The sequence below is a fragment of the Elgaria multicarinata genome, chromosome 1 (genome assembly GCF_023053635.1).
Source record: "Elgaria multicarinata webbii isolate HBS135686 ecotype San Diego chromosome 1, rElgMul1.1.pri, whole genome shotgun sequence".
NCBI classification, from domain to species: domain Eukaryota; kingdom Metazoa; phylum Chordata; class Lepidosauria; order Squamata; family Anguidae; genus Elgaria; species Elgaria multicarinata.
Window position 1 is genome coordinate 92,452,645 of NC_086171.1, and position 26,570 is coordinate 92,479,214.

The 26,570-nt window shown below is 43.0% G+C and overlaps 2 protein-coding genes across 5 annotated transcripts in view; one reads left to right on the forward strand and one right to left on the reverse strand.

Moving 5' to 3' along the window:
* The window catches only part of PIP4K2B (phosphatidylinositol-5-phosphate 4-kinase type 2 beta), a 453,863-nt gene that overhangs the window by 221,118 nt on the left and 206,175 nt on the right, over positions 1 to 26,570 (reverse strand). The gene's annotated exons all lie outside the window — the stretch shown is intronic.
* TMEM106A (transmembrane protein 106A) lies at positions 622 to 25,893 on the forward strand. 3 transcript variants are annotated; one of them, XM_063132670.1, is made up of 10 exons: positions 622 to 666; positions 1,454 to 1,532; positions 2,575 to 2,765; positions 3,879 to 4,125; positions 4,562 to 4,625; positions 4,764 to 4,923; positions 16,220 to 16,360; positions 16,450 to 16,493; positions 22,100 to 22,153; positions 24,959 to 25,893. In XM_063132670.1, exons 4-10 carry the CDS (start codon positions 3,900 to 3,902, stop codon positions 25,062 to 25,064), a joined length of 795 nt encoding a protein of 264 aa, XP_062988740.1. In that variant the 5' UTR covers positions 622 to 666; positions 1,454 to 1,532; positions 2,575 to 2,765; positions 3,879 to 3,899; the 3' UTR covers positions 25,065 to 25,893. The 3 variants fall into 3 exon arrangements, with proteins under 3 accessions (XP_062988740.1, XP_062988751.1, XP_062988760.1); XM_063132681.1 differs by having other exon boundaries at positions 2,575 to 2,760; XM_063132690.1 differs by lacking the exons at positions 622 to 666; positions 1,454 to 1,532; positions 2,575 to 2,765 and adding an exon at positions 2,781 to 2,790.

The window sequence follows — 26,570 nt, forward strand, 5'->3', positions numbered from 1 at the left end:
ATATAATGGGGCTGTTCCGGCCTGTTCCGTTCCGTTCCGGCTTTTACACCGTCCCCGGCGTTTCGGTATATTTGTCTTATAATCGTGAGGATCCCTGCCTCAAATCCATGTTTTCGCACTGTGGCTGCACCCACCAGTGGCAGATCCGTTTGTGATGGTTCAGTTTGTGGAGGTCGATGGGCTCTGTGATTGGATGGTGGTTTTGTGGGTGTCCTCTTTAAAAAATCATATGAAATCATGAGGATCCTTTTGTGATTTCATGGATCCTTGTTTTACCCAGACCCCTTATTTGGAACTAAGCGCCACTGAACTCAGTGGGACTTACTAGCAAACATACAGAGAATCGTGCCACTGCAAGGCTCCAATCCCATGACACTTACTGGGGAGTAAATCCAGCGAGCTCAATGGATTTAACTTCCAGGCAGTTTTGAGCTGGTCTCCTTATCCCTCCCCGCCTTTTTTTTTTTAAAGGGCATTAAGGGCTGAGGAAAGAAACCATTGGTTACTGCGGGGTCGTGGGATTGTATGGGAACGAAAGGGGCGACAAACGTTGCTTCAGGAAAGGGAAGTGGCTGCTGGGGCGGAGCTGCTGGTTTCCCACTTCTAGCAGGAGGGAGGGTGAGAGGGCTTTCATTTTCGGTTCGGCTTCGTGTTGTTCCTGGGTTGGTGAGTCCTAAATCTCCCCCCGGGGGTGGGGGATGTGGTAAACAGGCGCCCCCCATTCGGCTCTTCCAGAGCGATCCCTGTTTAGCCAAACGTGATCTCCCTTCCTCCATAACAGGACCGCGCCCCTCCCTCACCTTGCATCAGTGCTTTTTATTTCCATTTTTACTGTCACTGCTCTCTATTTCCTATTTCTTATTTGCATCTTCTGTTTTCCTTTCTTTTCCTACTTATACAAACGAAGCCCAAAACTGCCTATATGACCACCGTGGTTACCACCGGCCAAAGTATCCCTCCCCTATCTAGGGCAACTGGGAACCATTTATGGGGCGACTGAGCAGAAATTCAGCACAGCTGTGATAACTGTGTTATCCTCCTCCTTCAATAAGAAGGCCTGGGGTGGATTTTGCCCTGGACTTCCATTGCAAGAGGGAGTACCATAAAGAGCTATGGTGCCTTTCATAGCAAACTTAATGTTCCGGTTGTGTAGTTGGGAGGCCACCAGTACCCTAGAAACAACGTCTCTCAGCCAGAACTTCTTCGCAACCTTTCCTAGCAAACTTCAAAGTTGGTTTCTTCTTGTTGCTTTTCTGCCCATAGTTCACTTATGCACCTCTTCTTCTTCTCCACCTCGTTTTGGCACCCCCCCCTTCCAAACAGGGTTGCCATTTGACCAGCTGGGCCTTTTACAGCAGCTTGATCTACAGAAACCAGCAATTGAAGCTTTTCACAACAGCTGAAATAAGTATAATTACCTGCTAATGTCTGTATGTTCATCTGCTTATTAAAGGCACAGCTTCAGAGGCTGGTTGAAAAATTGGCAGCACTACCCCCAAGCAGAATACAGCTTTCAGCTCCCATCCTGTCAGGTAGGTGTATGACCTACACTCCTCAGTGGCCTTGAGTACCCACTCTTGAGTATTTATGGTGGTCAAGCAAAATAGATCTTTTGAACAGCAGGACAGTATGGCTCATCGCAAAATAATCATGTAAGAAAAGTCTTCCAAATTTGAATGGAACTTGAATCATTGAAAATAACTAATCTGTTGCTCTTTTGCTATGGTAATTTTATAAAAAGAGAAGTTCACCTAGAATTCCTTGTTGTCTACTCCTGGATATGTAGGGCTCGCTGTAGCAATGCAGAAAACCCCCAGTCCCTACTCACAGCCAGGTTGATACATAAGAAGCTGTATTGCTTTAAACTAGTGATTTGGGGAAAGTTTTTTTTGTTTTTGTTTATAGAGAGAGAGTCTTTAGGATACAAGGCTCAAATATAGCCTTGGGTTTCTTATATTAATCAAACAAAGGAAAAGAAGACTAGCTAAAGAAGCCACAGATTTTCATATAGGGCTTTCTCTTGTCCTGAGCCCTAGGGAGTACCCTAGCTCCTATTCTTAATGAGCATATCATCCGAACCCTGTGCGCAGTACAACATGGTGACTTCGTACCCACCCTACAGCCTCTATTGCATGTCATGGAGAAGCTACACCTGCCACAATGCATGCCAGGTTCGGACAACGTGCCAACTTGGCACTGCACATTGGGGAATTATGCAAATAGCGGTTGTGTGTGCAGCACGCGCAGGGGGAGAAGCCACGGTGGCTTCTTTCCCTGTTGCAATTGTCTAAACCCAGGTCACAGCTAGACCTAAGGTTTATCCTGGGATCATCCAGGGTTCGCCCCTGCCTGAGCCCTGGATCCCCTGAGTGTCACCTAGATGAACAGGTTTGACCCCTGGACGATCCAGGGATAAACCTTAGGTCTAGCTAAGGCCCCAGTCTTGAAGTATTGTTACCCCATCAAACAGAAATCTGAGATTCCTCTCTGAAAGGTTGTGGAGGTAGCGAAACAATATTGTTTGCAACCCAGTAATAATCTGCTCTTTCTCTCCTCCTGATTTTCCTCTCCTAGACATGCTGCATTGCATTTAAGGTGACCTCCTTAGCAGAAATGTGAACACCTGACACTGGTTGGAGCCTATACGTTTGGAGGAACTGCTGGAAGCCCCCTCGTGCCCCCACCCACCCATCCACAATGTTTGGCCTGAGTGAGAACCTCTGAGAGTGGTCCTTTGGTGGCTCCTGTCTTCCTCAATCTGTTAAGTAAGAGCTCAGTTGCTTCAAAAAGGTGTATTTCTGTCCTTTTGCACAACTCCTGTTAGTTGACTGTTTCACAAATAATCTTGATTGGGTTTTATTTATTATAATATTTAATGTCTTGCACATTTCATCCCGAAGTAACTTTTGAGGTGGCATAGAAATAATTAAAACAATATAAAAATGCTTAAACACAGTACATCATAACCTATGAAATATAGCGGCATCAAAGACGGCACTAAGTAAAACAAAAGCTACAGTTGAAAAGCAGCTACAGGTTCAGCCTGGAAAAGCCCAGGTTTTTGCTTCACCATCACTCTCTATTCTTTCATTTCTTTATCACTACCCCTGCATGTGTAACAAATATGAGATCGTGGGAGCAGCTGACTTGAGGAAAAACAAAACTTCAGGGGTTAGATGGAAAAGTGAGAGGGCTCCCCAGCTGAGGGATTAAATAGAGGTCAAAGCCAGGAATTATGACAATAAGGGAACACTCTCTTGTGCCCATGATTATTTTTAAAATGCTTAAAGTAACAAAGCACTGCACACAACATCAAATAATAGACTCAGGCTCTGTTCTCAGGCTTACAATCTAAGGCTGGAAATAAGGGAATTGAAGATGGTTGGAGGGAGGCTTCACTTCCTGTGGTGTATACACATTTCTTTCATCCTGCTGTTACCTCTGCTGAAACAGGCTTTGCATGTTTTTGAAATGATACATTTTTAAAAAACACCAGTGGGATGTCATGAGCAGTGCTGGGAAAGACTTGTGCCTACAGCCCTGAAGGCCCACTCCTGTTCAGTGTGGACAGTTCTGAGCTAGACAGCTCAGTGGTCTGAGTTGCTATAAGGCAGCTTCCTGTGGTTCATGAAGGACAGATGGATGGATGGGCGGAAGTGTAGATGGGGAACAAAGGAGCCAAGCACGTTTCTGGCTGTAAAGAATTCCAGTGATAGGGAGAGAGACTGTTCCTGGGCATGTAATTCAATAGTACCAGGTTTGCCTTCAATTATACCCGAGTCCCAGAATCTCTCATTTAAGAAGTCGAGCAATGCCTTTTGGGATTCATGAGCCCCTTGAATTTCAATTTGTTAAAGTTTCTTTGCTTTTTTGCTCAGCTATACTGTTCCTTGGGTGCAATGGACAAGGCCCTCTCATGGATCAGAAACCTGCTTGTTGGGGAAGAGGCAGAAGAAAGGAAATTGATTCCGCAGAAAAGCCCATGTGTTGAGAGGGAAGCGTCCTGCTATGCCAGCATCAATGGAGGGGATGCTGCTGAGGTCTCCTGCATCCCTTGTGCTGGCATCAGCAGCCGGGGCTCTGTCACCTGTCCTACTTGCCAGGGCACTGGGAGGATCCCTCGAGGTAGGTGCCACTTCCAGGCATGGCGTGGCGTTGCGCAGGCGCTCTCCTCTGGAGCTAACAGGAGAGCCTTGCTGGGTCAGAGCCAGGGTCCATCTCCTCCCATATCCTGTTTCCTGCCGTGGCAACCCAAATATTGTTGGGAAGCCCACAAGCAGGGCTTGAAAGCATCGCCCTGTGTAGCTGCTCTGGACCTGTTTAAAATATAGCTGATTTTTAAAAAAATGTATCTGCAAGTTTCGCTGGATCCACTTTCAAACAGGAGTGGCTGGAAGTACACACCCATTCTGCATGTGGGTAGTCTTTAATTAAATGGACCATGGCAATACTCTCCCATCTCTGAGCCATTACATTCCTGGGGGTCTGGTTTTCCAGGGCCTTCCGTGCTTTCTTTTAATTTTTTTCCTTAATATTCACTCCCCCCCTTCCACCATTCCAGAGCAAGAACAGCAGCTGGTTGCCCTCATTCCATATGGAGACCAGCGGCTGAAGCCCAGACGAACGTAAGTTTGTTTTGTATTGATGCTGTTCCTGCCCCTTCTTCATTTCTAACTTTATCGCCACTCCCTGGGAGCTGCTTATCGCTGATGACTTGTGGGCCTTTTTGCTACCACTGATCTGCATGCAATATGTTTTTGCAGAAAGCTGTACGTATGTCTCACAGTGGCCATTTGCCTGCTGATGACGTGTCTCATGATGTATTTCCTGTTCCCACGTTCCATCCTGGTGTTTCCCTCTGGACTCAATGCCTCCTCCATCTCTTTTGACAACTCTTCTTACAGTATTATCCTCAATATGACTGTGAGTTCCTAGGGAATGGCAGGGCGGCGGGGTGGGGAGATGAGACTGGTTCATATTTATTTATTTACAATGTTTATATACTGCTCCCTACCTGAGGATTATGGAGGGTGAATGAATGAGATAAAACAATAAAAGCATAATTAAAAATTACATTTTAAAATAACATGTACAGATTGAACCACATCTGGTCATTCCAGGCCAGGTTCTTGGAACAATAGAGTTTTCAGGAGGCACCAAAAATAATACAACGTTGCGCCTGCTTGACATCCAACAGCAGGGAGTTCCATAAGAAGTGGGCCACCACATTGAAGACTCTTCTCCTGCTGGACTCAAATTGTGCTTTTAAGTCCATGAGGGAACCATCAGGAGAATAACTGGGCAGGTTGATAGAGGAGAAGACGCTCTTGCAGGTATCCTGGTCCCAAGTTGTTTAGGGTTTTGTACTAGAACCTTAAACCTGGCCTAGTAGTGCATAGGCAGCCAGTGCAGTTCCCTCAGCAGAGGAGTTACATGCTGGAAAGGGGCAGCTCCCAACAAACACTGCTGCACTCTGCTCTAGCTCCAGCTTCCAGAGCAGTTTTAAGGGTAGCCCTAGAAAGAGCACATTGCAGCAATCCATCCTTGAAGTTACTAATGCTAGTACCACTGTGGCCAAGCTATCCCTGCCCAGGAGAGGCTGTAGCTGGTGAACCAGGCAAAGCTGGTAAAAGGCATTCCAAGTCACTGTGGCCACTTAAGCCTCCAACGATAATGATGGCTCTAAGAATAACCCCAAACTAAGAACCCGGTCTTCCAGGGGGAGTGCAGCCCCATCCAGAACAGACAATAAGCCTATCTCTTGGACTTGGGAACCACTCACCCACAGGGCTTTCGTCTTGCCAGGTTTCAGTTTATTGCCCCTCATCCAGCCTGTTAATGTCTAGGCACTGGTCCAAGACTTGCACAGCCTCACCTAATTCAGATGTCACAGGAAGATTTTTTTTAAAAAAAAATTATTTTCCAATACTTAAGCATACATCAATACAATTAAAAGAAAAAACAACATAATACATAAATGCTTTAAAGCGGATTACCTATACTTTCAGCCCATTTTTTACCTCCTTCCCTAAAAAATACATTTTCCAAATTCAATTCTATGTTACTTGTAGTTTTATCCTCCATCCAATCTAAATCTCCTACTCCTAAAATTGCCTCTGCAATATGTCTTAACCTATTAGCTACATAATATAAGTTAATGTTTGGGAGACCCAGTCCTCCCTTTTTTTGTCTTAAATACCATTTGTTCTTATTTATCCTCACTTTCTTATCCCCATTACAATAATTATTTATAATACTCTGCCAATTTTTAAACTCTGATTCTGAAATTTTTATTGGTAGCATCCTAAAAATAAAATTAATCTTTGTTAAAATCTTCATTTTAATTAATGCTATTCTTCCAAACCATGATAGATTCAATTTTTTATATTTTTCCAATTTTGCTAAAATCTCTTTTTTCAAACTACTTTAATTTTCCTTCTCTAAACTCTCCAAATTTTTTGTAATTCTAATTCCCAAATATCTAATCTGATCTTTGACTCTCATTTCTATTTCTTTCTCTTCCCAATCCTTCTTTCCCTTTTTAGTATAGTTAAATAACATCAACTCTGATTTTGACCAATTTATTGTTAATCGAGTAATATCTTCAAATTCTTTCAACTGCTGTTTAATTCTTTCCATCTTTCCTACTGGGTTTTTAATAGTTAACAACATATCATCCGCAAACATGTTCAATCTTATCTTTTTAATAATACCTATCCCTTCTATCTCCCCATCATCTCTTATTGCATTTGCCAATAATTCCATAACCATTACAAACAGGACAGGCGAGAGTGGACATCCTTGTCTTGTCCCTCTGGCTAGTATCTTATCAGTAACTCCATTGTTTACTACCACTGCAGCTGTATTTTGAGAGTATAATTGTTCTATTATAGCTTTAAATTTGTTTCCAAATCCCATTTTGTTTAAAACCATCTTTAATGCCTGCCAACTCACACAATCAAAAGCCTTAAAAATATCCAGCGCCAAGATTCCCACTTTAGTCTTTGATTTTTTTACCACCTGTATTACATTTAAAACTCTTCCTACTAAATTATGCATTTGTCTACCTGCTACAAATCCACATTGGTCTTCTCCTATATATTTAGCTATAAATTTATTTAATCGTTTTGCTAAAATAGTTGAAATTTTTTTGGCATCTTGGTTTATTAATGAAATAGGTCTATATGAATCAGGGACAGTCAAATCCTTATCTGGCTTTGGAATTAAAATTATTAACGAATGTTCCCATGATTCTGGAATCCTCTCTCCTTCCAATATGGCATTATATAACTTCAATAATTTTGGTATTAAGAACGTTTTAAAAACTTTATAATATTCCGGTCCTAAACCGTCTGCCCCAGGTAATTTACCCACTTTCAAATTCTCTATAACCTCTTCAATTTCTCTTTCAGATATAGTCCTTTCTATTAACTCTATGTTCTGTTTCCAAACCCTTCTTTTTATACTTTTCCATATAAACTTCCATCCTCTCCTTCTGAACATCCTTTCCCTTATATAATTCTTGATAAAATTCCTGAAAATTTTTTAATTTACCTTTCATTGTGTGACTATAGTTCCCTTGTTTATCTTTCACTATTCCTATCCCATTCTTAGCTTTTTCCTTTTGTATGAGTCTGGCAAGCATCTTAGAGTTTTTATTGCTGTTTTTAAAATACTCTCTTTTCATATAAATCAAATTTTTCTGAACTTCCTCTAAATTTTTATTCTCTAGCTCTTTTTTCTTTGCTTGTAATTCTATTAATTTATGTTTATTTTTAGATTGCCAATAATCTTTCTCCAAATTCTTAATCTCTTCCTCTAACTTTTCCTGCATTGCAACCTGTTGCCTCTTTAAGTTACACAGTTCCCTAATACAAATCCCTCTTATTACAGCCTTCACGGTATCCCAAACAACTGCCCTTGCCGTTCCTCCTTTTTCATTAATTTCCCAAGTTTCTGACAATTCCTTTTGCATTTTTTCCACCACTTTATTATATTTAAATATCTTTGTATTCAATTTCCACCTAAACGCTTCTCTATAGTCCTTCCTAACTGTAAAATCTAAACTAACCATTGCATGATCTGTTACTTTAATTACCCCCAATTCCATTCTACAAACCTTAGTTGCAAACTCCTTAGAGACAAAGACATGATCTATCTTAGAATACGTATAATGAACTGGAGAATAATATGTAAAGCCAGGCTCCGCCCTTTTAAGTAAACGCCACCCATCAACAAAATCATTTTCTTTTATCAATTTATTTAATACTAGCTGTACCCTGCCACGCGTTGCTGTGGCTCAGTCTGGTTAAATTGAAAAGAAAGAAAAGACAAAGTGGATGTTTCTAATATGTTTAATTTCACAATGCTTGTGGATATACAATATTTTTAGTTGTTCCATTGTCTGTGTAGATATAGAGATTGTCTGGTTTGCCGACTCTAGAACACGCAACATATAATTGTCCATGTGAGAAGCAATCTGTGTCTAGATCTAAACCGCGCAATTCTAAAGATTGGCCCTGAGCTTTGTTGATGGTGATTGCAAACGCCAATCGAATTGGGAATTGCAATCTCTTAAATTGAAATGGCATATCTGTTGGAATCATAGGAATGCGAGGAATGAGGACATCTTCACCTTTGAAAGGTCCTGCCAAGATTGTTCCTTCTATGACATTGCTCAGTAATTTTTTTACTGTAAGCCGTGTGCCATTGCAAAGTTTTGTGAGAGAACATGCAAATAGGAGAGGAGGCAGAGGCAGTGGATTGGCCTGCTGTTTGGTTTTTTAAAAAGGATGTTTTTACGGTGAGGAGGTTAGTGGAAACTCCTGGCAGTTACCTTTCTTCAGAACGTGTAAGTGTCACAGGTGTGACATCAATATTCACTCAGCCAATTGTGAGAGAACACGCAAATAGGAGAGGAGGCAGAGGCAGTGGATTGGCCTACTGGTTGACGATGTCACAATGACCTATAAGAGCAAATAGGAGAGAACATGCAAATAGGAGAGAAGGCAGAGGCAGTGGATTGGCGTACTAGTTGGCGATGTCACAATGACCTATAAGAGCAAATAGGAGAGAACATGCAAATAGGAGAGGAGGCAGAGGCAGTGGATTGGCCTACTGGTTGGCGATGTCACAATGATCAGGACTGGTTTTTAGGAGGCCTATTTCTTCGATTTTAAGACAAACTTTTGACCCCATATAGAACATAGTTACATAACAACACTCCCGTATTCGAATGCAACGTTGTGTCAAAATTTCAAAGCAATCGGTGAAGAACTTTCGGAGATATAACGTCTGTTTCGAACGAACATTTACATTTTTATTTATATAGATGGTAATATTATTATTCTTTTCAACACTAGTGGGGTTTGACCTGTCCAATCTATTGTCCATAACCATATTAAAATCTCCAGCTAAAATAACATATCCTTCCTTAAATTCTTCTATTTCTCTAAATATTTCTTTATAAAATTCTCTATGTCTCTCATTTGGGGCATAAACATTAACCAACGTATATGCCTTCCCTTCAATTTGACCCTTTATCAAAAGATATCTGCCTTTCTCATCCTTTTTTATATTCTCCAAAGTAAATCCACTTCTTTTTGAAATTAAAAGGGCCACTCCATTTTTTTTCAGTCCCCAATGACTTTTCATAATAGACTGACCATTTCAAGTGAATTTCATTTACCCCTTCCTTAACTTGATGCGTTTCCTGCAAAAAAAATTGTCAGATCCTTCTCTATTTAGCATTTGCTCAATTCTCCTCCTTTTCACGACTGCCCCCAGACCTTTAACATTGAGCGTTGTTATCCTTATGTTCTTATCCATATTCAGTTTTTTTATATTCCTTCCGATCCCTTGTGCTCTGCAACTCAAATTCACATACATAAAAACATAAAAACCCCTTCAAACCCCTCCCTCCCCCCCAACCATAACCCTCCCCCCACCTCTTTCCCCCCCACTAAATCCCCGTAAGTCTATCACTCCGGCCATTATTTAACCCTTGTGGGAGGGAGAGATGAATCCCACAGCCCCGAACCAGTAAGCCTTCTGTTTTTTAAAAAAACCTTCTATACTATTATCTCATTATCAATTTATCAAAAGTGTCACATCCCGGATGCTCCAACTTCACTTTCTCCTCCACCTTTTTTTGGACTTGCGCCAGCATGCAAACCTAGACTCTTCAGCAACTCCTTGCCCTGATCCAAAGAGGTTACTCTGTATTGCTTCCCACCATGCGTAAACCTTAAAAAAACAGGGTAACCCCAGGAATAAATTATTACATTCTTCCTTAATATTTCAGTAATTGGTTTGACGCTGCGTCTCCAGTTAATTGTTTGCTGACAGAGATCATTGTAAATTTGAACTGAAGTGCCTTGAAATTGTATCAGAGCCAAAGACCTCAATTACTTCATAACTTGCTCTTTTTTAAAATAGTTGCCAAATTTCATCAGGATATCTCTTGTTGCACCTCTGAATTTTAATCCTCCCACCCTGTGAACCCTGTCCACTTCACAATCCTTTATTTCCAAATCAGGCATCATTTCTTTAAACCAACGAAGAATTACTTTTCTCAAATCCTCTCCTGACATTTCCACAAAATTTTTAATCCAAAGCGTAGATCGTCGATTCTGATCTTCTAATTGAATCAGTCTTTTCTCATGGGCATCAAACTCCAAATTACATTTATTTTCAAATAGCTCCTGACGTTTCTCCAGTAAATTTACTTCTGCTTTCAGTGATTTTATGCTCTTGTCATTTTGAACAATCCTGTCAGCTAACTCATCCATTCTTTTCTCCGCCTTTTCCGCATGGTCATCCATTTTTTTAAAAAGGGTATCGTTGTTGCTAATTATAAACTGCTTGATTTCTTCCATGGTAGCTGGCTGCTTGCCAGATTTTGTCGCCATTTTCGTGTCACAGTCTGAATCTTCCTCCAAAGACAAAGACAGTTTCTCGAGCCGGGCGACACTATGGTTGGAGGGGCGATTGTGTCTTTGCCAGGTGACCTTATCCACTTTCTTTTTTGATTTTCTAATGTTCGGCATAAGGCATAAATCCATTATTTAATGTTCCGGGCAAGGATCAAAACAACTTCCCAGTCCGTCAGAATAAAAACAAACTTCTCTCTCACTGCTTCCCGGTGGTTAGATTTATTGCCAATTACTTGCGCCGCACTGATAAGGAGTGATATATCACAGCAATTTAAACTCAGTTGTCGATGGAAGAGATCCAACAAAAACAATCTCAGTCACTTTCACTCTCCACTCTGACAAACTGATTTTCTGAGTCCTACCAGGCCGTGTTATTTCCACCACTCCGTATACAAGCTATGATTACAGAAACATCTCCAGTTCTTCCCCACCATCAGCTGAGAGAGTCATAAACAGTTACGTTAGAAATTCTTGCCCATTTAATTGAGATAATTATAATTTCGGCTTCCCAATCCGGGAGCCTAAGAAGAAACCTACCGGTACATTGGCTGTCAGGCTCCGCCCCCCCCCATCACAGAAAGATAGAGTTGTGTGTCATCAGCATACTGATGGCATTTGGCTCCAAATCCCCTAATGACCGCTTCCAGTGGTTTCATTTAGATATTAAACAACATTGGGGACAAGATGGTGCCTGTAGAACCCCATAGCTCAATTGCCAGGGGGCCGAGGAATAGTCACTCAATGTTACTTCTTGAAACCAGCCCCATAAGTAGGACTGGAACCGCTGTAACACAGTACCTCTGATAACCATTCCATGGAGTCATGGAATCATAGAATAGCAGGGTTGGAAGGGGCCTACAAGGCCATCGAGTACAACCCGCTGCTCAATGCAGGAATCCACCCTAAAGCATCCCTGACAGATGCTTGTCCAGCTGCCTCTAGTGTGGGAGAGGCCACAACCTCACCAGGCAACTGATTCCATTTTTGTACTGCTCTAACAGTCAGGAAGTTTTTCCTGATGTCCAGCTGGAATCTGGCTTCCTTTAACTTGAGCCCGTTATTCCGTGTCCTGCACTCTGGGAGGATAGAGAAGAGATCCTGGCCCTCCTCTGTGTGACACCCTTTTAAGTATTTGAAGAGTGCTATCATGTCTCCAATTAGTTCACGGTGGGTAAGCAATAAGATCTAGATATAGCAGCTGTGAGGAGATCCCAGCTCTCACTCAGGGACACCTCACCGCATTCTCATTAACTAGATGACCAGGAAACATGCAAGGAGTAAAACAATCCAAGAAAGAGGGAGAAGAGGCAAGGCTCCCCCACCCTTGTGGCATTTACGACATAAGTCAATCTTTATCCTCTCCCTCGCCCTTATGTTAAGACTGTAGAACAGGGATGTAAAACCTCATGTCCAGGGGCCAAATCTAGCCCTCTGGGGATCTCAGTCTGGTCCTCAGGGGGTCTCCAAAAGGCCCCCCACCCATCCCCACAGAGCATTGGGTGGTTTCCCAGCTTTTGTGTAGACCTCCCCCCCGCCCCCAATTCTTAGAGGTTGAAGTGCCTCTCCCAAAGAGGGCTTCTGTTACTGGCAGGAAGAGCTTTGCGCGACAATAGGCTGGGAGGTTTCTCCCCACCACCAGCCACCAGTCCCCTCTTGCCTTTGGCCCTGCTCACCAATTAAATTCGAGAGCTGCTCTGAAATGGAATTTGGCCCTCGGCCTAAAACAAGTTCTGCACCCCTTCTGCAGGTATTTAGTGTAAACCATGTTTTTGCTTTAAAAAGAAAAGAAAAGAGGAATTGCTGGGCTCAAAGCTGCCTGGGAGAGATCTCCACATGGATCTGGAAGTCCTTAAAATTCCAGATCTCTACAACCGTGTAGTAGCTGCTCATTGTTCAGGGGAAAGTACTATGCATATGCTCGGAAGCAGCCTTTGTCACAGCACATGCGTTAAGGCAGGGCATTGGCATTCAAAACACACTGTGGTGCTGAACCTTGACCCAGTGGAACAATAGAGCAGATGACTAAAAAAAGCCCAAGACAAACAAGTTTCGAAAGAACTGGGACTGCTTTTTGTCCAGCCCCTACTCCCAGTATGGTGGATGTGAGGATGGTTCCCCTTCCTTTTAAATCAAATCAGAAGTCTCTTAAGAAATCAATGCTAACCAGGGATGTGAACATATTTACCCCCATTAAGCCACACTCTCTATTTTTTTAAAAAAAATGTGGTTATTTTACCATCAGTTTGGACTTCAAAATGTTGTACAGTTCAAGCATGGCAGCAAAGCTACTAACTGCTATGTACCAGCTCTTTATGCATTATGCTCTTTATGCTTGATACCATTTTGGAGATCAGGGCTGTGCATGGCAAAGCTAAGATAGGGCTCATGGTTTGCAACCCAAGAAAGAGTTGCTTGCTACTTGGAAGGGCTAGGACTGTGTACAGAAAACTCAGCTTTATTTGTTCCAGACATAACAATTAACCTTACAATAAAAACTCCAGATGTTCTTCTTCAGCCACCGTCCTCTTCAAACTGGAAACCACTGAAGCTCAGGACGCTGCAAGGGCAGGGGCCATTTAGCTGCACACTGACCCTCTGCATCCTGATACACTTTCATTTGAGTTGGAAAGGGTTACACATGATAGGAATGCTAGGTGATGGTATGAGGGAGAGGAAGGGGAAGGATAATGGATGGAGCCACAGAGGAGGACACAAGGCTGGGCTTATACAGACATTGCAGCTCCTTTTATCACAAGTCAGCAGAAGAAAGGAGGTGGCGAGTCCCGCATTTATGAGTAAACGTGCATAGGACCGTCCTCTGTAAAGTGATAGCTCTGTTTGAAATTAATTACAAATTTGAATGTATAAGCAGAACAAACCTGCAACTCTGGTGTTCCAATAAGTATAAATAATTACTTTACTGGTTTTATTTTTGGTTAGACTTGCGTAAAATGGCATTCTGCAGCTTAAGTTAAGAGGTTGATTATGAGAACAAAGGGTTGAGAATTTAAAAACATTAAAGTTTGACATAATACTGACAGTGTTTTCCAGTTTGCAGAGGAAAAGGGTTGGGATCGAAAGATCAAGGGGGAAAGTGTGGGTGCAAGAGGCTAAGTTGCAAGCATGCACAACATGCAAAACTGTAGGATGTGTTTACTGTTCACGTGGTATGGAAGCTAAGGCTGGGTGCTTTAACTTGTGATTTCCCTGCTTTTTGGTTCCTAAGTAAATCTGTAAACAGCTCTTCTCTTAAACCAGGGGTGGGAAGCCTTCAGTCTGCCCCAGGGCCTCAAATGAGGCCCCGCCCCAAGCCGCAGCCTTTCAGAAATGAGAGGGAGCAGGAGAGCAAGGAAACCTCAGCCTGCAGGTCAGTTGGCATTTCTATCCCCCTTCCCTTCCCCAAGGGGAGTGGCAGCTAAGCTGACTCAAGGCTTGGTGGTAGTCTCGGGGTTTGGCTGAGTGTTTCGCATCTCCCTCACCTTCTACAATCTGGAAAGGTGGAGGAGCAAAGCCAACATATAATTCATCCAGCGCCTGAAAAAGTGGTTCCTCCAAGCACTGGCCAAGTGCCTTTCTCCATGGAGAGAGAGAAGCACAGAGGAAGGCAAAAGGAGCCTGAAAGTGAGAGAGGAGGAGCTGAAATACATTCATCCTCTTTTGGGAAGGTGCTGGAATTGAACTCAGCTGTCAGTCTATAGTAGCATTTATACTGGGCTTTAAAATATTGTAAGTAGTTCACAATTAACAGTAATATTTCTAGCAGACCTGTATAGCTGGCTATTTTTAATTATCAGCATATTATTCTTGCTTTCATAGTTGTTCCAATAGTTCAAAACATGTGAGTACAGTAGGCATTCAATATATAATTCAATTTTCTTTAGCCCCTGTGGTGTATGTGTGTGCACCTGCTAAAGTTGAGGCTATGACCTGGTTTGCACAACCAGTGGTTTATTAACTCATAGTTAACCCATGGTTTGTTGCCATATCCAGGGTTTGTCTGGCAGATGATTGAACAAACCAGTTTGTTTTCTCAATTCCTGAATTGTTTGTTTTCCTCTGCCTTTGCCCAGTACCCCAAATGTCTGTGTGGTGCTCTAATACCGGCATCTAGAGCAGCTGATTTTTTTAAACCGTTATTGCCAGCTTCCTCTGTAGCCTGGAGAAACAACCCATGAACGACCTACGGTTCTGGGTTCACACATAATGATAGCCCATAGTTTAAACAACTCAGAATTCACAACCCAACAGCGATCTATGAGTTTGTTTTATTTATTACATTTCTATACCGCCCAATAGCCGAGTTCTCTTTCTGGGTTGTTTGTGATTAATAAAATGTGGTTTGTTGTCGTGATGTGTGAAGCCAGCCACGCTAACCTGGAATTCAGTAATCCATGAATTAAATAAACTATGGTTAATATTATGTATGAACTAGGTCAGTGACTTTTGGCAACCCTGTAATGTACTCCACTATTGTTCATCACACATTGCAAATCAAGTAAATATAACATATATCAAAGGAGTTTAGAGTGCAACACTAAAGGAAAGGATGAGCTAAGCCAGAGAAGGCTGCAAATCAAGTGAAATCAGGGTAACACACACACACAGCAGCAGCAGCAACACATCACACATGCATGTAGCAGCTTAGGAATACACTGTATGCAAACACAGGCAGCAGCATGCCACACACAAACATGGGCAGTGACATCCAGCAGTGCACAAGCAAACATTCACAGCAGCATGTATGTCACACACAGAAAAGTGCAATACTGTGCTACACACAGCAACCTATAACATACAAAGATGCCGAGAACTACACATCAGGGAGCATGGCAATTTCGTGTTCTGTACAGAGGCTTGCACTCCTGTAGAGCTGGCTTCTGTTTGTCTCACGGTGCTGGTGGGATTGTATTGGTGGAATACCTGATGTTCAGGATATTCCCTTTCAATATATCCCAGATCCTTTCTGCAACCGTTGTAGAAACGCACAGATACACAATACCCTGGTCACCTCTCATCCAGATTACTATAACACACACTCTCTCCACACACACACACTCTCCTGGCTTTTCTTCCCCGACCTGCCAGTAGATTTAAACTACTATCTAACATACAAATTGTAAATTCTTCTGGGCAGGGATCATTACAATTTCCATGTTTTGTATGGTATCTTGCACTCAGCAGAGGAATAGCAGCAGCTCAAGTATTCAGTAGCTGAATAGAATCAATAGAATCAATTCACCACATCATCGCACATGTCATTCTCACTATTGTTTTTTTCTCTTTAGAATGTGCTGAATGTGACAAACAGCAACTTCTACACTGTGCGTGTGGCTCAGCTTGCTATTGAAGTCTTGCACAAGACACTGGTGATTGGGAAAAACACTGTGATGACCCAGTTGGACATCAGACCCCTGCAGGGGGCTCAGGTCAGCACTTGTAGAAGCATGTTAATACGTCTGTAACACAAAAACTAGATGAACAAACTACCCATTAACTCTCCTTGATTTATTTGTAGATGCTTTACAGTGTCTCCAGTAGAATCCTGGATAATAACACTTAGTAAGTATTCATGTGAGAGTTACTTCTGGACTTTGGAAATGCTAATTCTTTTCAAAGTAAAATGCTGTCAACTGACAGAAGTTGTCATCTTTTTAATTACAGTGTCTTGCATTTAACCAACTGGGTGGTTGATTTACATATTGCAGACCTAATGGAGATGCCTTTAAAAAAATTTTTTGAAGTGTATCGTTCCTCTTTTTAAGTGTGCAATGGCCTGCTATTTAATAAACAAAAAAATCTTAGCCCTGATAGGAAAGATCATCATCGTTATTTTTCTTAATAACATGATGGAGTTACTGTAATGTTAAAATAAGGCAGCACAAGACAAAACGGCTTAAAATATAAGCAAGTTCAAGACATCAATGTTGTCTAAAATCCAGGTAGATTTAAAGTTGTTTGATTTGAGCCGGAGTGCCGTCCGTTTTGGTTGCCTGTGGGGCTCCTTCATTTGTACTGTTAGAAAGCGATTGTGTATTCACCCTGAATGGCAAAACGTCTGTTAGTTTTAGATACAAAATTTGATGGGAGCCTTAAAGGATTTATTCTTCCTTAGACTTGTAGAGAGGAGTGAGCTGCTGCAACTTTTTATTTATTTATTTATTTATTACATTTTTATACTGCCCAATATCCGAAGCTCTGTGGGCGGTTCACAAAAATTAAAACCATAATAAAACAACCAACAGTCTAAAAACACAAATACAAAATACAGTATAAAAAGCACAACCAGGATAAAGCCACGCAGCAAAAATTGATATAAGATTAAAATACAGAGTTAGAACAGCAAAGTTTAAATTTAAGTTAAAATTAAGTGTTAAAATACTGAGAGAATAAAAAGGTCTTCAGCTGGCTTCGAAAGGAGTACAGTGTAGGCACCAGGCGGACCGCTCTGGGGAGCTCATTCCACAGCCAGGGTGCCACAGCGGAGAAAGCCCTCCTCCTGATAGCCACCTGCCTCACTTCCTTTGGCAGGGGCTCACAGGGAACGGCCCCTGTGGATGATCTTAAGGTCCACGCAGGTACATATGGGAGGAGGCGTTCCTTCAAATAACCCGGCCCCAAACCGTTTAGGGCTTTGAATGTTAGTACCAGCATTTTGAATCGGGCCCAGACCTGGACTGGCAGCCAATGAAGTTGTAAAAGGACTGGCGTGATGTGATCTCGCTGGCCAGTCCCTGTTAGGCGTGCTGCCCTGTTTTGTACCAGCTGAAGTTTCCAGACCGTTTTCAAAGGCAGCCCCACGTATAACGCATTGCAGTAACCCAAACGAGAGGTTATGTGCAATTCTTCAGGTTTCAGAAGAATTAACCTGCAGTAATTACCACCATTCCCAGCTTCGTGGTGATACACGCAGTTACCTTACACTAAGTTCATCAAGCCCAGTACTAATGGGCAGTGACTCTTCCAGGGAGAGGAGCCCCGCTTCCCAAGGTCCTTTTAACTGGAGATGCTGAGGACTGAACCTGTCCATTGAGGTGTGGGCTCTCCTGGCTTGTAATTGCTAACATGGAGTGTACTTGCTTCATCCACAAAAGATGGGAAAATCCATCCCAATTTAATTCAGAGTATAAAGGGGTAGCTGAACTTTATTAAGTAGTACCCATACACACACAAATACATAAAACAAAAAAGACTCACTCCTTGCAACCACATCCCTCCCAAATCAATGATCCATTGAGTAGATCTCCCCTAAATAGTCCTCCTTCCTCAGTAGGCATCACTGTTCCCTGAGGGGCCAACTGGCCTACATTCCTAGCCACTGGAAGCTCATGCTGATCAGGAGCAGCGATCCTTGCTTTTCAAACGAGGCCCTCCAATCGGATCCACTGTGGCAGCAGTTGGTCCCAATGATATAAGCAGGCACACTAGCGAGGGAGCCAACTCTCCCAAGCATGAGAAGCCCCAGTGACAAAGCATCTGCAAACAAGCAAGTTAAGCAACTGGGTGAGTTTAACAGCAGGGCAAGGAAGCCATGCAGCAAACTCTTCCCTCTGTGCTCACAGTAACTGTAAATAAATAATAGATCATAGAATAGCAGAGTTGGAAGGGGCCTACAAGGCCATCGAGTCCAACCCCCTGCTCAAGGCAGGAATCCACCCTAAAGCATCCCAGACAGATGGTTGTCCAGCTGCCTCTTGAAGGCCTCTAGTGGTAGGCCTTCCCTCCCTAGGTAACTGATTCCATTGTTTTACTGTTCTAACAGTCAGGAAGTTTTTCCTGATGTCCAGCTGGGAAAGCTCTATAAGCTTTGATAGCTCTAAAAGCTTTAATAGCTCTAAATAAACTCCCCACCTTCTTCCAGTAATGAATTCCTAGTCAACAAACCCTAAAACAGCAATAATAACACTAAAAAACCAGTTATGAAGGTAGAAAGCCAGCAGGGATGTGGGGGCTTCCCAGTATATTGCAATGAGTGCTGCATGTAAGACTATCTGACAGCTGGACAGAAGTCAGGGGTGTGTGCTTGGTGTAATGAGCTCCTGGCTCTCAGTTCGTTCTCTTGAGGCCAAGATTGCTGACCTAGAGAAGCTAAGAGAGGCAGAGAGGTTGTTAGACGAGACCTTCAGGGACCTAAGAGCGGCGTCCCATTCCATCAGTGACAGCTCCCCTGCAGTCCTGGGAGAATGCAGGTCTCGAGGTAGGAGGGCGTCATTTTGAAGAAGAGGGAAATGATCCCTTAGAGGGGACCCATTCCTCAGAAGATGAGCAAATATCCTCTTGCACCACGGATGTGCCTCCAGGGGGAGGGGGGCTTGTGGTAGTGGGAGATTCAATCCTTAGACACATAGACAGCCGGGTTTGTGATGGGTGTGTAGACCACATGGTGAATCACCTGCCTGGTGCAAAGTTTGCGGATATCACACACCATCTAGATAGCATAGCAGATAGTGCCAGTATGGCGTCAGTTGTCATGGTCCATGTTGGTACCAGCGATGTGGGGAAATTTAGTTGTGAGGTCCTGGAAGCCAAATTTAGGTTGCTAGGTAGGAAGTTGAACTCCAGGACCACCAAGGTGGCTTTCTCTGAAATGTTACCAGTTCCACGCACAGGGCCAGCTAGACAGATGGAGCTGAGAAGTATCAATGCATGGATGAGACGGTGGTGCAGAGAGGAGGGGTTCAGATTTGTTAGCTACTGGGGAATATTTTGGGACAAGCTGGGCCTGTACAAGAGGGACGGGCTGCACTTGAACCAAAATGGAACTGCACGGCTGGTGCTATACTTAAAAAAGGTGGCACAGCAGCTTTTAAACTAAATCCTGGAGGAAAGCCAACAGGAGCTGGGAAGCATCCGGTTAAATCATCTGAAGGGGATGAAGATGAAAATGTTTTTGACTGTCCAAATGTAGAAGGGGATAAAATAGGCCATGAGTATACAATAGAACATGATAGCCAATCAAAGAGGCTTAAGTGCCACAGTGAAAAATGCACATACCAAAGACATCTGGGGAGGGACGCCATGTATCTAGAAGCCTCCAAACCAGAATGGGAGAATTGGAGTACATGGTCTTAAAGGAGAACCAGACATAGTGGGCATTACAGGAACCTGGTGGAGTGGAGAGAACCAGTGAAATACAGTCACCTCTGTATATAAACTCTACAGGAAGGACAGAGAAGGGCGTACTGGTTGAAGTGTTGCTCTGTACATCAAAGAGAGTGTAGTGTCGAGTAGACTAGAACACCTAAAAGGAGTAGATTCTTCCACAGAAGCACTCTGGGTGACAATTCAGGGCCTCAAAACTATTTTAGTGCTAGGGAAGTGCTATCGTCTCCCAGTCCAGAATGCGCAGGGTGACCTTGAGATGGAAATGATACCAGGAAGGCTTCCAAACAAGGAAGGGTTGTAATAATGGGTGTCTTCAATTACTCCCATATTAACTGGATAAATGTGTATTCCAGTCCTGACAAAGAGGTTAAATTTCTTGATGCCTTAAATGACTGTGCCCTCGAACAGTTGTTCATGGAACTGACCAAAGGGGAGGCAACCCTGGATTTAATCCTAAGTGGAGTCGCCCGGGACATAGTACAAGATATAAATGTTATTGAACCAATTGGTAACAGTGACCACAGTGCTGTCAGACTATAAATTTATATTTAAAATGCATGGAAGTTAAGTATTATCACGACAAAATTAGTAAGAATGTAGGACAAGCCCTTCTGAAAAAGAATCAACACGGCTTCCGCAAAGGTAAGTCTCACTAATCTTTTAGAGTTCTTTGAGAATGTCATTAGACATGTAGACAGGGGTGACACACTGGACATTGTTTACTTGGACTTCCAAAAGGCTTTTGATAAAGTCCCCCACCAGAGACTCCTGAATAAACTTAGTAGACATGGAATAAGAGGAGAGGTCCTCTTATGGATCAGTAACTGGTTAAGAACAGAAAGCAGAGAGTAGGAATAAATGATAAATTCTCCTGATGTAGGGAAGTAAATAGTGGGGTCCCATGGGGATCGGTATTAGGACCAATTCTTTTCATCTTGTTCATAAATGATCCGGAATTAAGAGTGAGCAGTGAAGTGGCCAAGTTTGCCGATGACACCAAATTATTTAAGGTGGTTAAAACAAAAAGAGATTGTGAAGAGCTCCGAAAGGATCTCTCCAAGCTGGGAGAGTGAGCATCCAATGGGACATTTGGACCGCCCAATTTTGTGAACCTCCCAGAGAGCTTCGGCTATTGGGCGGTATAAAAATGTAATAAATAAATAAATAATAGACATGTGGTTCAATGTAAGCAAGTGTAAAGTAATGCACATCGGGACAAAAAAAAACCCAACTTCAAGTATAACCTGATGGATTCTGAGCTGGCAGTTACCGACCAGGAAAGAGATCTTGGGGTTGTGGTGGACAGCTTGATGAAAATATCAACCCAGCGTGCGGCTGCTGTAAAGGAGGCAAACTCTATGTTAGGCATTACAAGAAAAGGAATTGGAATACTGTGTACAGTTTTGGTCAACACACACACACACATTGTAGAGCTGGGGAAAGTGCAGAAAAGGGCATCTAAAATGATGAAGGGACTGGAGTGCCCCTACTATGAGGGAAGGTTACAAAAGCTGGGATTTTTCAGCTTGGAAAAAAGGAGGCTGAGGGGAGACATGATAAGGGTGTACAAAATTATGCATGGTGTGGAGAATGTGGACAGGGAGCCATTTTCTCCCTCTCCCATAATATTAGAACCCGGGGTCATCCCATGAAGCTGATTGGTGGGAGATTCAGGACAGATAAAAGGAAATACTTCTTCGCACAGCGCATAGTTAAACTATGGAATTCACTACCATAAGATGTGGTGATGGCTACCAATTTGGATGGCTTTAAAAGGGGGTTGAATAAATTCCTGGAGGAAAAGGCTATCAATGGCTACTAGTCCTGATGGCTAAGTAAGCCTGTATACACTAATTGCTGGGGAACATGGGTGGGAGGGTGCTGTTCCACCGTGTCCTGCTTATGGGCCCCTGATCAACAGCTGGTTGGCCCCTGTGTGAACAGAGTGCTGGACTAGATGGGCCCTCGGTCTGATCCAGCATCAGGGCTCTTCCTATGTTCTTAGTATTTAATTCTGGTCTTCCGTATGCAGCCTAAAAACAGTTTCCTCCCTTCTCTTTCAGCAAAATTTGCACATGGTCCAGAATAAAAGTCCACAACGTTCTCCTGCACATACAGTAAGTGTACTTCCTGTGCAGCGGCTGATTCATTTGTGCCCTCCCTCCTACAGCCAGTTCTCCCACTTCTCTTCCCATCCCCAGCATTTCCATCCAGTGAGCAGCATAAATTTGCCCATGATGTTCCCCTCTAGTTCAAGCAACTGACCCCTTCCTGTTGCTTGGCCCTTTCTTCCTGCCACAAGTCAATTCCCAAAGCACCTGCTGAGTTTCCCTTTCTCCCGTTCAATGCCAGGATGTTGCCCCTCTCCAGAGGACCTCGCATGCATTCTCCTGGTTGTGAAGTCCTTAATGTTCTTCTCTTCTGCACCCTTGACTGTCTTTCTCCTTACACTACTCATTAACTCCAGTTATCTGGCCTCAGTTTCTTCATTATTAAAACCATTATACCATGCCTTTTGGCTCTATAGGACCTACAAAAATCTAACTGCCGTAACAGAGGATCAGTAACATGATATCAGAGAGGGGAAGCAATCACACTAAACCCAAACCATGGTGAGACAAAATGATCTTAACCTGATTCCAAAAAGCCAATAACGAGGGGGCTATGCAAATCGTTCAGGGTAAGAGAGTTCCACAGCCTGGATGATGCTATAAGAAAGGCCTTGTGATGTTCTTGGTGCTGTGCTGAAAATTTCTCCCATGAAAATTTCTCCTATCCTCATTCAATTTGATAGAAAAGAAATTGCTTTCGAAAAGATATTTAAAGGAAATAAATTTTGAAAAAATCCTCATGGATTTGGTTCAGGGTTCTTATGCTTACCTTGCTTATGGGATGGCTGATGAGTGTGAGTGTGTGTGTGTGTGTATGTGTATGTGTATGTATAGGTGCCTGTGTTCTACCTTTCATTGTACAATAATCTTTATGACAGCCTATACCTTCCTTGGTTTCCCGCATTTCCTGCCCAGGGGAAGACATCATAAATTCCTCACATTTTTCAGATCAGGAAGTGCAGGCAGCCTGGGAGACTGTAGAGCAAAGGTGAAATGTTCAATGGAAAGAATATAGACAATACCCTCAGCCACCTCACAGTGATTAGATAAGGTCAAAAACACCACCAACACACTTTCAAAATAAATTATAAACTGCCCTGAGAATGAGGCCCCTTTCATGGGGAAATAAAACTTTCAGGAAATTCCTGATATTTTTCTTTTCTTACCTCCTAGAAATAAAAGGACACTTTTCAGAATTTTCTCCACATTTTCTTCATTATTTTTTGTGGTGGCTGCATCCCGTCCCATCAATGCTGTGGAGTCATGTGAAGTAGATGGGCCATTGTGAAGGATGGAAAATGGGGGCCAAGCTGCCAACACAGTTGTTGTTGACAATTTCAGTGGCAGTGCAAAAAAAAAAAAATTAGGGAAAGAAAGCAGCTGTTCTACAACCCTTGTCTATCTGTGAGAAATTATTGGAGAATTTCTCCTGTGTTATCTGTACAGCACCATGTACATTGATGGTGCTATATAAATAAATAATAATAATAATAAATAATACTCACAAATAGGGTGGAGAATTTTGAGAGACCACTTGTGCACAGCTATAGTTCCTGCTTTTGGGTTATACCCTTCCCAGTTTCCACCTGTTGAAACGGGGGGAAAAAACCAAAACCTCAGGACATCTGCCTCTAATTTTGTCAATTGTTCTCACCGATTCTCAAATTTTAATAAAAAATTATTAAACACAAAAGATATATAATACATACACACACACTTTATCAACCTATACTTGGTCTTTACCTCACTCCCCCTTCTAAATCCTTTTCTCAAAACCCCACTCACTCAGTCCCCAATCCCTCTGATTGTCAGTTTGCCCCCTTGTAAGCCTCAGAATTCTCACTCACAAGCCCCCCCCCCGCACTAACATTCTATTAACCCTAACTCACCTGGATATCATCTAACCATTCCAACACGTACATTTGCATGTTACAGGCCTCCTTTACTTGCTTGTTCTCCTTTCCCTGCTCTCTGCCTGCATCTCCTTCAAGATTTGCCTTCATTGGCAGACCTTTGCAGAATCACCCTAGCTGCTCTTTGCTTGCTCCTGCGTTGCTGCCTGGCTCTCCCCTCCCACATCCTCACGCTCATTTCTTGCCTCTGGCTCCCCATCTCTTCCTTGCTCAGAGTATCACTTGTAAACCTTCAGGGCAAGAGCTTGAATCACTTCTGCATCCTGTACGGCAGGAGTGGGAAGACAGTAGATCTGCCTTCCAGAAGCTTCTGCCAGCATAGCCAGTGGTCAGGAATGCTGGGCGTTGAAGGCCAAAACATACTGTCTGCCCACCCTTGCTGTACAGCGTGGAAGCCTTGGCTTGGTAAACTCTTCAGACAGTGGTTTCTATTCTGGTGCTTATGGCATGCCATTCCTGGTGAGGTCAAGGGGGACCAGAGACTGGAAGCAGTGTTGATTTCTAACCACAAAGGTGCAGGGGCCTGCCTGGAAGTCTTTAATCTCCGATTATGGTTGAGCATTGGATGTGGTGAGTATCAAGGGAACTGCCTCTGTGCCTGTTCAGAAGCACGCAATAGAGGGCCCAGGGGTGTGTCTTGCAAGCTGCAGACTTTCATTTCAGTTGAACCTTGACGCTGAAAACAAGTCCTGTGGCTGGACATTGGGCTCACATTAAGCCCTGGTATCAAGGAGGGGGGGGCGGGTGATAGTGGACTTAGGAGGATGCTGTGTGAATTTGGTGGGTCACACCAGTTTGTGAACTATGCTTGGGAAAGAAATGGTGGTTACAGTTGTGAAGGGGCTCATATTTGCATATTTTTCTTTCTTAGTGAGGTCTTATTTTTCTTTCTCACCAGAGGTACCCTGACATGCTCCTATCTCTCCCACTCGGAGCAGTTGTCCTTTGAAAACTACCAGTATGTGGACTGCAGAGGTACCGCCATGCTCCCCAGTTTGTCCTGATTCCGCACTTCCCCACGGCTGCCCTAAACTCCTGGAGGTGCTCCTTTGGCTTCATCTTCTCTTCTTGTTAATGAAATTGCAGCAGCATTATTTTCAACCCTTCTGTGAACCAGGTGTGTGTTTTGCAACTTTTGATTCAGCATCGCCAGTTCTGCTGCAAAACAAGATGACAGTTGTGGCAGAAATTTTTCTCTTGTCAAGAGATCTGGGGATGTGGGGTTTTTTTGAACAATTTCTGTCTCGAGGAAGCAGAACAAAATGCATCCAATGGTGCAAAAGAGAATGCAGGCAAACCGTGCTGAAATTGCAGGGTTTTGGGGTGGAATTTGCATAGACAGCATGTATAGAACACTGGCTGGCTGCTCAGGTTGCATTAATCTTCTATAAATGTTTCCTGGAGGCTACTGGCCTAGAGCTGGGACTTAGGGCAACGGAACCTGCCAGTGTAGGTTTTAGGGAGGCCTGGAAGCTAACTTCTTTCTCCTTCTTCGTTCAAAACTATCTTCCTCTACATTTAAGCAGCAGGGAGGAACCTTGGACTTTGCAAGCACTGCTTCTCTGCGAGTCTGTTTTTATTCCTCTTTCCCCAAAAGCCTCCTCCCTGGATCAGCTGTTTGCAACATGTGGCGAAGGGGAGAAGAGTACACAGCGTTAAGAGGACTTAAGAAACCATCCATGTTCAAATGCTGCCTTTCTAAAACTATTCCCACCCCTGTTCTCTTTTTACATATTATCAGAACAGTCATGTTAACATCAATTTCTTCCTGGGAAGTTTTGGACAATTCTCAAACAGTGTTGTTCCAAATAAAATAGTCTCAATGCATTGTTATCACAGGTGGTGTGCCATGTGTGTTTCTATCAGCTTACACGTTGCAACAGAAGAGTCCTTTGACTCTAGGTGGGCTGGGAGCAGGTGTGCAGTGCTGCACGGTAGCCAGGTGGAATTACTGAATGAAAAACTTCAGTGACAAGGCAGGAAGATGCTTTAGTCACTGGGGAAGACGGTTCTTTGACTCTTAACGCTGCTTCCCTGCTAGCCCTTTTCTCCGGGATTGATATTCTTTGTTCACTCACTTTTTACAGAAAATCCAGATTGCCACAATTTAGTATTTCCTGTGTTGTCTGTGTGTTTTCCAGGCCTAATTTGGGCAAATTTTATTTATTCATTACAGTGAAGTGCAATTGCAGCAGTACTGGCAAACAGCTATTGAGGCTTCTCAGGGCATTTATGCTGCTTAATGGAAGGCTTACTGTGTGCCGGTCTTGCCCATTTCTATTGCTTCTCTTTTGTTGCAGCTGGAAGATTGGTAATGTGTAGCCTCTTGATTGCCCCAATGTAAGTTTCTGTTCCAGGGGTCGGGGGGAAATTTTACTGATTTCTTCTCACTTTGTTCCTTTTACAGCAAAATTATGCTATTTCACTATTTTAAAAAAAAGAAAGAAACAAGGGGGGTCGGAATGAGAAGGAAGTCTGTCATTAAAACCTTCTCTCCTCTGGGAACTGAA